The sequence below is a fragment of the Canis lupus genome, chromosome 21 (genome assembly GCF_048164855.1).
Source record: "Canis lupus baileyi chromosome 21, mCanLup2.hap1, whole genome shotgun sequence".
Taxonomy (NCBI): domain Eukaryota; kingdom Metazoa; phylum Chordata; class Mammalia; order Carnivora; family Canidae; genus Canis; species Canis lupus.
Genome location: NC_132858.1, coordinates 2,621,108 through 2,635,686, shown reverse-complemented (window position 1 = coordinate 2,635,686; position 14,579 = coordinate 2,621,108). Strand labels below are relative to the sequence as shown.

Genomic DNA, 14,579 nt, shown 5'->3' with positions numbered 1-14,579 from the left:
ATCCGACTCTTGGTTTTGGCTCCAGTTGTGATCTCAGGGTCATGAGACTGAGCTGAGCATGGAGCCTGCTTGAGATTCTCTCTCCTTCTACTTCTGCCCCTCCTGCTTGTGCTTTCTCTCTCTAAAATAAGTAAATAAATCTTGAAAAGAAAAGAAGAGATTGCTCCAAACTTTCAATGCCTAAAAAATGAACTAAAGCGGGGCACCTGGGTGGCTGAGTGGTTGAGCATCTGCCTTTAGCTCAGGGGGTGATCCTGGGGTCCTGGAATCGAGTCCCACATCAGGTCCCTGCAAGAAGCCTGCTTCTCCCTCTGCCTATGTCTCTGCCACTCTTTCTGTTTCTCTCATAAATAAAAAAAATCTAAAAACAAAACAACCCCCCCCAAAAAAAACCCCAAAAAACTAAAGCTAGTCATAAATTAACAGGTGTATCTAATTGGAAACAGACAAGTGCTTACCTTGTACTTCTCATAGACAATGGGGACACTGAAAATGAGCAGTTCGGCTGTAAGAGAATCACAGGACATGGCAAGTGTAAATGTGAGACCGTCAGAAAGACCCAAGATACAACACAAATGTTTTTCCTCATAAAATATAGGGAAACATACATCTTCAATTTAAGAAATTCTACCCAGGGCTCTCAATTAAGGACAGTTAGCTATAGGTACATAGGCTACCTTCTGTGAATCACAAATAATTTCCAAATTATGAAAATGGTTTGATCCCCATATTTAAACCAAATGTACACAACTCTACTTCTAGCTGTTATGATATTTCCTTAGAGTTAAGACCTTTCAATAAACCTATGGCCACAAACAGGTTCTTCCAACATCTAGTTCAAGGAGTATAGATGTTAAAGGCTGGGCCGCATGGAAGTAGGGGAGACATTATGGGCATTCTCTTTGCTCCTACTTTTAGTAATTACAGATGACCCTTGAACATCATGATGATTAAGGCACGGATAGCTGGTGCTGTCAAAAATCTGCATGTAACTTTTGACTACCCTCCCAACTTTACTAACCGCCTACTGCTGGTCAGAAGCATTATCAATAACACAATTAACACATATTTTGCAAGTATTATATATGCTATATTCTTATAATATGGTAAGCTAGAAGAAAGAAAATGTTAGAAAATCCTAAGAGAAAATACATTTACAGTACTGTACTGTAAAAACTCTTTGAACCTGTAGTTCAAAGCTGTGTCGTTCAAGGGCTAGATGTACTTCAAAGAGCATTGAGACATTTTCCTTGTTACCTTACCAAGAATCAGAAGGGTGATTCCATTGAAAACGGCACCAACATAGGTCATCAGCCACATGAAAACAGCCAGCTGTGAAGGCCAACAACAGAGGGTTAAGCAGGAGTAATCATAATGCAAAGTTTAGGTCAACTGAGGCCATTCTCCTTGTCGATTAAGACTGCATAAGTTTAATGATGTATGCCATACGTAATTATAATTTCCCAATGAAGGTTACACTCGTCTGCACCACATACTTGCAGGGTGCATCAGAGAATTCTGTAGTTCTCTTAAGCTCAACAGACTATGATTGCATTCCTGTCAATGACGTTTGCCCTTGTTGGGAGGGCACGTAGTTCTACATGTGCAGGAGATGCCTTCTCTCTATTGACTCCTACCCCTCCCACTTTTCACAGGTTGATTGACTTAAGCAAATATTTTTGTATGATAAAACCCTCTTTACTGTTTTTCCTCTGAGTTATAACCTAGTCTCTGATTTTCCTCAGCTTCTCCACCAAAAGCTGTAGAAGCAACTAACCTTCAAGGAGTCAACCAAATCTTCCACCAGAAAGAGACGAATAATGAGTTTCAGGGCCCTGTTGATGTGCACCATGGCAGCATTCACGTAATTATGGAAAGCTTCTGAGGACAGAGTAATGTCTACATCCAGGTAGGCTCTTCCAGAAGAAGAAACAACAGTCATACATTTGACAAGGAAGAAGATCTCTTTCTGTTAGTAGAGCAGTTTTATAGAGTGTACATTTAAGAAATCTGTAGGGGCATTTTTTTGCCGTCATGGGGGAGCAGGGAGAGGGCTCCTGTCTTTCATTGGGCAGAGACAAAAATGTCAGATGTCTGCTAAGTGTGAGACATTCATATACAATAAAGAATTGTCCTACGTCCTGTGTAACTTCTACTGCCTCATAGGATATTCATGAAGGTGAACCCACTTATAATTATCAAAAGTCCAGAACATATAAAAACAAGGATTCCCCCCCCCCCAGTTTTGACATATCCTGAATTTCCTAAACAGACTATTTTGGTTTGTTTGGTATGCTAAACTCTACTACCATATTTTTTACTACTTTGGAAAATCACATCTGTTTTGGAGATTATACATCTAAGTACAAGTACCTAATGTCTCTATTGTGGGCGCGTGTGTGTGTGTGTGTGTGTGTGTAGCCATGTCCAAGCAGTTAAATACTGACTGGAAATATTTTACTTTATTATAAATGACCTTCTATCTTATCATTCCTTTATATTATAATTATAGTCTATTTTGAAATTTATAGATATTTATGAATTTCATTTCAAAATGATAAAAAAGGCATTATAAAATATTTGCTAACAAAACAAGGAGGGTGGAGAGATACAAAGTTTGCAGGGTGGACAACTATAGAAAAAGAAAGACTTGAAAAAAAAAAAGAAAAAGAAAGACTTGGGTTCTGTTCACAGATGAACTACAGAATTGAGATGTAACCATGTGCTTGTAACTTGTTCTTTCACTAAGTACTTACTGAGTGCTTACTGAGTATCAGACCCTCTGCTATGCATAGGGCAGATCAGGAAAAAGATGAAAAAGATGACTGCTTTTGCTTAAAGAGCCTACAGTCTTGTGGGAAAAACAGAGAAGGAAAGGCATGCTTTCCTTTCCTAGTTATTAAGAAATATTTACTACCAAAAGTTATAAAAAATAAATGCTGTAATTTGTAAAATTTAACAAAACACAAATCCACAACAGTGTCCTGCAAAAGACGAAAAATCCTGCTAAGACATCTAGTTTATGGCCAGTCACATTTAGTCATTCAGTAAACAGCTACTGATTTGTTAAAACCAATTTGTGATAACTTTTTTTAAACTTTTATTTATTTATGATAGTCACACAGAGAGAGAGAGAGAGAGAGAGAGGCAGAGACATAGGCAGAGGGAGAAGCAGGCTCCATGCACTGGGAGCCTGACGTGGGATTCGATGCCGGGTCTCCAGGATCGCGCCCTGGGCCAAAGGCAAGCGCCAAACCGCTGCGCCACCCAGGGATCCCTGCGATAACTTTTTTAATGCCACATATAGTTTAAATGGTCTTCTATTTTCACCAAGAGAAAATAAAAGGACTAGAGCTATTCTGCCATAGTCTTGAGACACAGAAGAATTTCTTTCCCTATGAGGAAAAGGTTTTGAAAAACTGTCATTTGCAAATGTTAAAATTGTTTATGGCTAAGATTTTCAAGAGGAAAAGTGTGAGGAAAACATTTGTTACAAAGTTACAGCACAGTCAGAAAAGTCAGCAAGTGGATTCTAGAAATGCATGACCTACTGACCTCAGGACTTGCTCCTGATATTAAGAAAACTAAAGGGGGGGAAAAAGTAATAAAACTAAGAGTAAACATATCAAATTCTAATAGTGCCAAGTGCACAGCCTCAATACTGAGACTTCAAAGTTGTTTTAAGATTTCCCTATGTGGGAGCTTAAACACGTCCTGGGACCCCACCTAACTGGGTGCTGCCTGCTCAGGAATTCAGTCTTCTTCAGTCTTAAAGTGTGAGCCTCTAATTTGTCAAAATGTTCTTGGCTCCTAACTTGGTCAATTCTGAAGTGACAAGGTTTCTAGCTGATGGTTCATGCAAGGGATTAGCTGCATCAGGCCCTGTAATTCTTCACTTAGTCAACTGTAGGGTGTTACTAATGATACTTTCACTCACTTGAATGGATGGCCCTCTTCTGATTTCTGTACAGCTTGGATGACAGACTTGTACACTCTGAAGCTGATGGTGACAGAGAGAAGAGCCAGGATGAGGTAAGAAACCACACTGATGACACTGAAAGCTGCCAGGGAGAGCAGCATGATCAGTGTGGTGCCAAAGACAAACCCAGTCTTCTTCACATCTCGCCAGAAAATCAGATCGTGCACTGCCAAAAGAAAAGGAAGACGGGTTACATGTGGCCACGTAGCTAGGACTGCTCTTTGGCTGTGATCGGCTATCTGAAAAGCATCATACCAGCATGCTTTACAGGTGCATCCCTCCTTAAGAGAACCTAAGAAATGAAAATTATATGTCAGGAGTGATGTTCATACCGCAAATGTTGCTGTGGTTTCCGGACAGGTTCATAAATACTTAGAAACTTATTTTTTTTAAGGTTTTATTTATTTATGAAAGACACAGTGTGAGAGGCAGAGACAGAGGGCAAGGGAGAAGCAGGCTCCATGCAGGAAGTCCGATGTGGGACTCGATTCCGGGACTCCAGGATCACTCCCTGAGTCAAAGACAGAGAGACACTCAACCGCTGAGCCACCCAGGTGTCCCAAAACTTATTTAGAGATGGCTATTGAAGTACAATGGGGCAGAGTGTCAATTTTTTGAAATGTTTCAGCAGAAAGGATGTAGAATAAGTGTTATAAAATCGGTAACTGTTAACTAAATTAAGCAAACCATGCTGATAAGTTCATCTGGTCACTATAAAACTAAAACTAATGTATGTATAAATTGGGTCGGATCAGAAGAGTGTGCTGGATAAAAACAATCCAAACTCTATTAGTGTTAGGTATAATGAAACACCAGAAGGATTACTGGTAGGGGACTACGTCACTATCTAAATGGCAATATCCCTGAAAATGAATGCGGATACTATTACTAATTGTTAGGAAATAGGTATAAACCAAGACTGTTTTAAAGTGGGTATTATGGAGGGGGACATCCAAACTGGAAAAATCTGAGTTCTTCTACTTTTTTTTTTTTTGGCATGTCTTTTTTTTTAAATTTTTTTTTAAATTTATTTATGATAGAGAGAGAGAGAGAGAGAGAGGCAGAGACATAGGCACAGGAAGAGCAGGTTCCATGCAGGGAGCCTGAAGTGGGACTTGATCCTGGGTCTCCAGGATCACGTCCTGGGCTATAGGCGGCGCTAAACTGCTGAGCCACCGGGGCTGCCCTGTAATTATTATTTGGCAATAAAAAGGAGTGAAGTTCTTTAAAAAGAAAACAAAACAAAAACCAACCCATATTATTTATCTGAGAAAGAGAGAAAGAGAGAGAGAGCGCACATGAGCAAGGGAAGGTGGAGAGGGAGAAGCACACTTCCCGCTCAACAGGGAGCCTGATGACTCGGGGGCTTGATCCTGAGATTCTGGGATCATGACCGAGCTGAAGGCAGCCACTTAACCAACTGAGCTACCCAGGTGCCCCAAAAAAGGAGTGAAGTTTTTTCTAATGCTACCTGCTATGACATGGCTAAAACTTGAAAACACATTAGGCCAAGTGAAAGAAGCCAATTACAAGAGACCACATATTGCAATTCCACTTATATAAAACATATAGTATAAGCAAATCTATAGGGACAGACAACAGATTAGTTGTTGAGGGCTGTGGTGGTGGGAAATAGAGAGTGAATGCTAATGAACGTGGGGCTTTTTTGTAGGGGACTACAATGCTCTAAAATTGGATAGCGATGATAAAATACGTTTAGTTGTACACTTTTTTTTTTAAAGATTTTATTTATTCACGAGAGACACAGAAAGAGAGGCAGAGACACAGGCAGAGCAAGAAGCAGGCTCCATGCAGGAAGCCTGATGCGGGACTCGATCTGAGCCTCTGGGGGGATCATGCCCTGAACCAAAGGCAGACAGACGCTCAACTGCTAAGCCACCCAGGCATCCCTCTAGTTGTACACTTTAAGTGGATAGCTTGTATAGTATGTGAATTACACCTCAATAAGGGTGTAATATATATATTTAGGGATATTATAGATAGGGATTTCAACATCCCTTTTAATAATTGGCAGAACAAAAAGAAATAATTGGCAGAACAAGTAGACAAAAATCAATAAAAATGAAGACCTTGAATACTATTAACCAATTTTACCTATTTGACATTTATAGAACACTCCATACAACAACAACAACAGAATATACATACATTCAAGCACATGTGGAACATTCACCAAGATAAACCAAATCCTGGGGCATGAAACAGTCCTGATTCATATTAAGATTTATTTATTTTGAGGAAGAGGGTATGTGCTTATGAGCAAGCAGGGGGAGGGCCAGAGGCAGAGGGAGAGAGAATATCAAGCAGATTCCATGCCAAGTGTGGAGCTCAACGTGGGGCTCAATCTCAGGACCCTGAGATCATTACTTGAGCCAGATGCTTAGCCTATGGAGCTGCCAGGCACTCCCCAATACATTTTAAAGGATTCAAGTCACTTTTTTGTTTTCTGACTACAAGGCTGTATTAGAAACAGTAACAAAAGATATTAGGAAAGATAGATATTGGGGAAACCTTCAATATTTATAAACTAAACACACTTCTCAACAAATCAAAGAAGAAATCAAATTTTGAACTGAATGAAAATGAAAACTTGTGGGATCCAGCTAAAGTAATACATAATATGAAAGTGCCTATGTTAGAAAAGACAATGTCAGTGATCTTAGCTGCGACCTTAAAAAACTAAAAAGAACCACCTGAACCCCAAGTAAACAGAAGAAAGTAAATAATAAAAATCAGAGCAGGGAAGCCCGGGTGGCTCAGAGGTTTAGCACTGCCTTCAGCCCAGGGCTGGATCCTGGAGACCCCGGATCAAGTCCCACGTCAGGCTTCCTGCATGGAGCCTGCTCCTCCCTCTGCCTGTGTCTCTGCCTCTCTCTCTCTCTCTCTATGTCTCTCATGAATAAATAAATAAAATCTTAAAAAAAAAAAATCAGAGCAGGCACTGGGGTGCCTGGGTGGCTCAGTCAGTTGAGTGTCTGACTTCAACTCAGGTCATAATCTCAGGGTTCTGGGATCGAGCCCCATTTTGGGCTCCTGGCTTAGCAGGGAGTCTGCTTATCCCTTTGCTCTTGCATGTGCTCTCACTCTCTCAAACAAACAAACAAACAAACAAATTATTAAAAAGAAATCAAGCAGACATCAATGAAACAGGTAACAGAAAAACAGAAAATAAAGCCAAAGTTCTTTGAGAGTATCAATGAAACAGATAAAACTCTAACTAGATTGATCAAGACAAGGTGAAAGAGTACAAAAACTGTCAGTACCAAGAATGAGAGAGGTGACATCACTAGATTCTACAGATTTTCTTAATAGACATTATTTGTCCCATTTAAAAAAATATTTTAGGGATTCCTGGGTGGCTCAGCAGTTTAGCCCGTGCCTTTGGCCCAGGGCGGGATCCTGGAGTCCTGGGATCAAGTCCCACATCAGGCTCCCTGCATGGAGCCTGCTTCTCCCTCTGCCTCTCTCTCTCTCTCATGAATAAATAAATAAAATCTTAAAAAAAAAAAGGATTTTATTTATTTACTCATAAGAGACACATAGAGAGAGGCAGAGATATAGGCAGAGGGAGAAGCAGGCTCCCTGTGGGGTGCCCAATGCAGGACTCGATCCCAGGACCCAGGATCATGACCTGAGCCAAAGGCAGGTGCTCAACGGCTGAGTCACCCAGGTGCCCTGATTCTACAGATATAAAAAGAATAATGAGGTATTATAAACAATGTCAATAAATTAAATAATTTAGATACAGTGGACAAATTCTTCCAAAGGCACAAACTATCAAAGTTCATTCAAAAAAATAAACTGACTAGCCCTTATCTATTTAAGAAATAAAACATAAATAAAATGCTTCCCACTCAGAAAATTCCAGGCCCAAATGGCATCGCTGGGGAATTTGGCCAAATATTAACAAGAAATAATACCAATTCTACACAAATTCTTCCAGAAAAATGAGAAGGTAATGTTTTTCAACAAATTTTAGAAGGCCAGCATTACTTGGACTCCAAAACTATACAAAGACATTACAAGAAAACTACTGAGCAATACTGTTCAGGAGCATAGATGCAAAATATTTCTTAACACAAATTTAGCAAATAAAACCCAACAATATATAAAAAGAATACATTATGACCAAGTAGGGTTTTTCACAAACATGCAAGACTGGTTTAACATTAATCACAATCATTCAATATAATTCATATTGATAAACTGAAATTAAAAAGAATACCATATGATCACCTCAAAAGATACAGAAAAAGCATTTAAGAAAATCTAACATCCGCTCTGATAACAAACCTTTCAACAAGGTTTCAACAACCTTTCGAGTAGTAGCAAATTACTAGGTTACAGAACTTCCTCAACTTAATAAAGGGAATCTACAAGAAACCTAGAGCTAACGTCATATTTAATGAAGAGAGGCAATGATGTTCTCTCTTACCACTTCTATTGAACACTGTATTAGAGGTTCTAGCCAGTGTACTATGTCAAGAAAAAGAAATAAAAGGCATTCAAATTGGAAAAGTAGTAAAACTATTAGTCACAAATGGCACGAATGCCTATTTAGAAAATTTGATGCAACCTATAAAAAAGCTGCTAGAACTAGTAAGTGAGTTTAGCAAAGTTGCAAGATACAGACAGGGTCAATATACAAGATCAGTCATATTTCCATATATTAGTATTAACAGAAATTGAGCTGAAAATGTCATTTAAAATAGCATCAAAATATAAGGTACTTAGACATAAATCTGACAAAAGATTCAGTCAAAATGCTCTGCCACTGAGGTATATTCCGTAACAAATCTGGCAAAACCTGTATACTGAACTATGTAACAGAGCTGGGAGAAATCAATGAAGATCTAAATTAATGGAAAGCTATACTGTTTTCATGGGTTCAAAGACTTAAAATTGTTAAAGTCTTAGTTGTCTTCCCAAGTTTATCTATAATTTGATATAATTCTAATAAAAATTTCAGAAGTATATTTATAGAAATGGACAGTGATTCTAAAATTCCTAAGAAAATTCAAAGGACCTAGAGCCAAACTGACTTTGTAAAAGAACAAAGGTGGAACACTAATTTCAAAACTTATATAAAGCTACATTATCAAGATGGCACAGCAGTGTCTTAAAGAGCAACAAGAGCAATGAAATGGTCTACACAGTCCACAAATAGACCTTTGCATATGTGAACAAATTATTTTTTGACCAAGTTGCAAAATCAATTCAATGGAGAAAGTCTTTTCAATAAAAGACTATCAATAAAATGGCATCAATTTGATACCATTTCAATTCGATCAATATTGAAATGGTATCAATAAAAAAGATACCCATTTCAGTAAAATGGTATCTAAACTGGATACTTATATGCAAAAAAATCTGGACTTTGATCAGTACCTCATATGATATGCAAAAATGAACACAAAAAGATCAGAGATTTAAATGTAAAATCTAGTACAAGATATATAAGAAAATAAACATCTGATATATAAGAAAAAACTGATAAAATTGTACTTTATCAAAATAAAAAATTTCTGCTCTTTTTGAAAGATACCGACCGTTAAAGGAATAAGAAGATCACAGGGGATCCCTGAGTGGCTCAGTGGTTTGGCGCCTGCCTTTGGCCCAGGGCGCGATCCTGGAGTCCCAGGATTGAGTCCTGCGTCGGGCTCCCGGCATGGAGCCTGCTTCTACCTCTGCCTTTGGCTCAGGTTATGACCCCAGGGTCCTGGATTGAGCTAGGCGTCAGGCTCCCTGTGCAGTGGGGAGTCTGCTTCTCCCTCTGCATCTCCCCCTGGCTTGTGTTCTCTCTCTCAAATAAATAAGTAAAATCTTAAAAAACATAAAACAAAACAAAACACACAACTACAATGCGATCTTACTAAGCACCTGGTATAATGTCTACCCATTAACCCAAGACAAAGATACAGAAATAGTGCTCACTCTTCCTTCTCCTTCATTCCCTATACTCAAACATGAAGACCTGACAAAATCTATTTTGAATTAATTCACAGAGTAAGATCTTAATTCAGAGCCACTAGGCTAACAAAGTACCACTGTAGTCCATTATCTTACACAGAATGAAGCTTTGGCTAGCTACTCCTTCAAGTCCTAAAGAGTCCTGACCTAAGGTAGGTCGATGGGTACTGGAAAAATAAAAGCCAAAAGTTCTCAAAAGTACAAATCAAAGTTTCCTTACTTTTCAGGTTGTAACTTTAGGATCATATTTTTTTTTTTTTTTTAAGATTTTATTTATTCATTCATGAGAGAGAGAGAGAGAGGCAGAGACACAGGCAGAGGGAGAAGCAGGCTCCTTGCAGGGAGCCCGATGTGGGACTCAATCTTGGGACTCTGGGATTGTGCCCTGAGCCAAAGGCAGCCGCTCAACCGCTGAGCCACCCAGGTGTCCCTAGTATCATATTATCTAAAATTTATTTTCATTTGAAGAATTCTTAATTTTATCCAGGTGTGTCTCAATTATCTTTAAAGTCTTGGGCCGGGGAGGGATCCCTGGGTGGCACAGCGGTTTGGCGCCTGCCTTTGGCCCAGGGCGCGATCCTGGAGACCCGGGATCAAATCCCACTCGGGCTCCCAGTGCATGGAGCCTGCTTCTCCCTCTGCCTATGTCTCTGCCTGTCTCTCTCTCTCTCTCTGTGACTATCATAAATAAATAAAAATTAAAAAAAAAAAAAAAAGTCTTGTGCTGGGTATCCCTGGGTGGCGCAGCGGTTTGGCACCTGCCTTTGGCCCAGGGCGCAATCCTGGAGACCCGGGATCAAATCCCACATCGGGCTCCCAGTGCATGGAGCCTGCTTCTCCCTCTGCCTGTGTCTCTGCCTCTCTCTCTCTCTGTGTGACTATCATAAAATAAATAAATAAATAAAGTCTTGTGCTGTATGAATTATGCTTACATTTTCTTAGAATCCATTTCAATACACAATGTAATCTTTTTATAACTAAGTAAATATATTAACTTCACTGCTCAGTTAATTTATTTTGCTAATGGCAGATGAAGCATTTGACAAAGAATGTCTGTATTCACCAAGGGTGGTTATATTGTAGGTAAAATTATGAGTGACTTCTCCCTTTTATCAAATATTCTGTAATGTGATCATATTAGTTTGATTTTAAGGGCAGCCCAGGTGGCTCAGCGGTTTAGCGCAGCCTTCAGCCAGCGCCTGATCCTGGAGACCTGGGATTGAGTCCCACGTCGGGCTCCCTGCATGGAGCCTGCTTCTCCCTCTGCCTGTGTCTCTGCCTCTCTCTCTCTCTCTCTCTCTCATGAATAAATAAATAAAATCTTAAAAAAAACCCAAAAACTTAATAGGACATCGGTCTCTTGCCCGTATTATTTAAGGATGCCAGCTGCAGTACCTTCCTTATGCCAGAAGAGAGCACTAACACATCCAATGGCGAGCTCGAAGCTAAGGAAAAAGTAACTGGTACCAGTCCATCCAAGTGAGAACATCAGTAAATCTTGTTGAGTCCCTACCTATTGATTTTTTAAAAAATTTTATTTATTTATTCATGATAGACAGAGAGAGAGAGAGGGCAGAGACATAGGCAGAGAGAGAAGCAGGCTCCATGCAGGAAGCCTGATATGGGACTCAAGGACCATGCCCTGGGCTGAAGGCAGGCACTAAACCACTGAGCCATCCAGGGATCCCCCTACCTATTGATTTCTATTACTAAGTTTAGGGAGAGCTCCTGGTTTGACTCTAACTTCAGTCATTTTCAAAGGTCAACTGACTACTCTCCAAAGTATACACCTCCAAGGAAGAAAAGAAATGTTGAAATGCTCATTCTGAAAAGGAATAAATGTATATGAAATTTTAGGTTTTAGCAGTTAATCAACTTTGACTTCATTTTTAAGAATAAATTTCCAAACTCAGGTTGCCTGGGTGGCTCAGTTAAGCATCTGCCTTTAGCTCAGGTCATCATGATCCCAGGGTCCTGGGATTCAGCTCAGCAGGCAGTCTACTTAACTCTCTTCCTCTGCCCCTCCCCACCCCTCCCTTGTGCTCTATCAAATGAATAAATAAAATCTTTTTTAAAAAGGAGAGAATATATCTACAACTCAAGAGAATTCAATAGTCTGTAGAACTTATTCTATATTCATTAGTTTTTCAAAATTTGTAATATACATCTCTAAGAAAAAAATTTTAATAAAGATTTTATTTATTCATGAGAGAGACATAGAGAGGGGCAGAGTCACAGGCAGTGAGACCAATGTGGGACTTGATCCAAGACTCCAGGATCATGCCCTGGGCCAAAGACAGACAGATGCTCTACTGCTAAGCCACCCACCGGTCCCTCTAAGAAAATGTAAATGTGAATAGGAGGAAAAAAAAAAAAAAGGCAGGCCTTATGACCATAAAAGGGAAATTTTATTAATAAAGGGGAAACATGCAGTTAAGTTTTTTTTTAATAAACAATTATTTATGTAAAGAAAAATACGTGTTTTCACACTGATTATTCTCTGGTTATTTTTACATTAATAGCTCATAATAAAAGCAGCCACATTTTGAGTCATAAAAGATACTGGATAATGTGTTTATATATTCAGATTCAAATTTTGTGACTGCTGAAATGGGTTAATAGTCTGTTCTGCTACAGATTTACCCTAACCAAAGGCATTCCCTTCAAAAAGGCACAGAAAGATCACTGCAGAACACAAAAGCTGTACTGTCAAAGACAAATGCACACCCTTTTGGCCATGAATGTACCTGGCAGTGGGCCACAGAAATTTGTAGGAATCCCTTTTAAACTAGCACTCATCTGAGACTATCAAGAAAAAATAGTTTTTCGTTCATTAAAATTGCCTAACAGTCCCTTTTGCCCTGGATTTCAGATTTATAAAGCACACAAAACAAAATGGCACGGACTACCTCTCCACAACAAAATGGCTAGGCAGATCTGAAAATGTGAAATTCTGAACTTAGTTATCTAAAGAATATAATTAAAGATAATAAATGCAGTACTAAATCATGATGGGATTGACCCAAAACTCTGGCTTTAGTTTTCTATCCCTTTTTCCCTTCTAGATCTGGCTGGTTCTTTGCACATGTAGGATAAATATTAAATTCTCCAATTAAGAAAAGTCTGAACTGAAGTCTGCAGAAGACATGAGATCCAATCTAAAATTAAACAGAGCACTAGTTAATTGCTAATAGTGAAAGCCAAATAAAATTTAAAAAGTAATTTATGCTTTTTGTACACATTTATTTCTAATTTTACCTTCCATGTTAGTCAGGTTATGGCACTCTATTTCTGCTATAGTTATTGATATACTTGGACTTGTATACTTCTTTGATGATCTGGTAAGCAATACGGGTAGGGCTGTGGCTTCAGACTTCCTTCCAACAGTATGTGACATAAAATTCTCTTCTTCTAAAAAAGCTGGCAATCTCTAAAATTTTTATCAGTAATAAGCAAAAGAAATTTTAAAAGTAAAGCATAAGGTCATACATATACCTTTGACTTTTAAGATCTTATTCTCTCCATTTCCCTAGCAGCTCTTTCCCCCATGGAAACAATAAAAATCTAATTAGTAACTGGAACAGCTTGTCTCTTCCCTCTGCTTTATTTTCCAACATACTGCAAAGTTGAAAAGAGTTCAGAATGAACACCCATATAAACACTAGATTTTATAAATCTTACGTTTACTTTTTATGATGGTAAAATACACATAAAATTTACCATCTTAACCATTTTTAAGTATTCAATTCAGTGATGCTAAGCACATCTGCATTGCTGTGTGACCATGACAACTATCTATTGACGTTTTACTATACAGGTATCCTCTGCTTTCCGAAGGTTCACATTAAGCCACTGTGCTTTTACGGAAGACCTACATTAGTACCGATTTCTGCCTACTGAAAGAAATCCTAAGAGGATTTTTGCTGTTATGAAAAAAGCCATGAAAAAAAAAAAAAAAAAAGCCATGACCATACTAATGTAGATCTTTTGTAAAAGCAAAGTGGCTTAATGTGAACTTTTGGAAAGCTTTCCATTTTGGCTCATAGAGGGTTTCACAGGAATACCCTACTCTTGGGATAGTAGGTGACTGCTTTGATTCTTTTTCCTACATAGACCAGTTTGCTTGTTCTAGGATTTCACCTAAGTGGAATCATGCAGTGTGAGTTGTTTGTACTGCTTCTTTCACTTGGCATAATTCCTGAGAATCATCCATATTGCCCCAAGTATCAAAAGGTAACTAGCTGTATCGCAGGTTCCATATTCCCTTACTGGTGGATGACTAGTTCCAGTTTTGAGCTGTGATGATTAAAACTGCTATGAACAAGTTTTTGTATGAACACATTTTCATTTTTCCATAATGGGGTTACAAGGTAGCTTCAGGTTTAGTTTGCTAAAGAAACTGACCAATCTTTCTCTGAAGTACATATACATTCTTACCAAAAATTTATGAGCGTTTCAGTTGTCCATTTCAGTCATTTGGGTAGATATGCAGTAATGTCTTATTTTAATTCTGGGAAGACTCCCATGTTAAACACATTTTTATTGGATTGCTGGTTATTCGTGTATCTCCTTTTGTGAAATGTAAGAATCTTTTTGGCTCAGTTTATTG

The 14,579-nt window shown here is 38.7% G+C and overlaps 1 protein-coding gene across 3 annotated transcripts in view; it reads right to left on the bottom strand.

The window, feature by feature from the left end:
• The window catches only part of RTN3 (reticulon 3), a 57,977-nt gene that overhangs the window by 5,116 nt on the left and 38,282 nt on the right, over nt 1-14,579 (bottom strand). For all 3 annotated transcript variants that reach the window (XM_072789610.1, XM_072789611.1, XM_072789612.1), the window contains 4 exons: nt 3,938-4,145; nt 1,778-1,916; nt 1,263-1,332; nt 459-505 (listed from right to left, as the gene is read on the bottom strand). In XM_072789610.1, the coding sequence (XP_072645711.1) occupies nt 459-505; nt 1,263-1,332; nt 1,778-1,916; nt 3,938-4,145 (464 nt within the window). The remainder of the gene's footprint in view (nt 1-458; nt 506-1,262; nt 1,333-1,777; nt 1,917-3,937; nt 4,146-14,579) is intronic.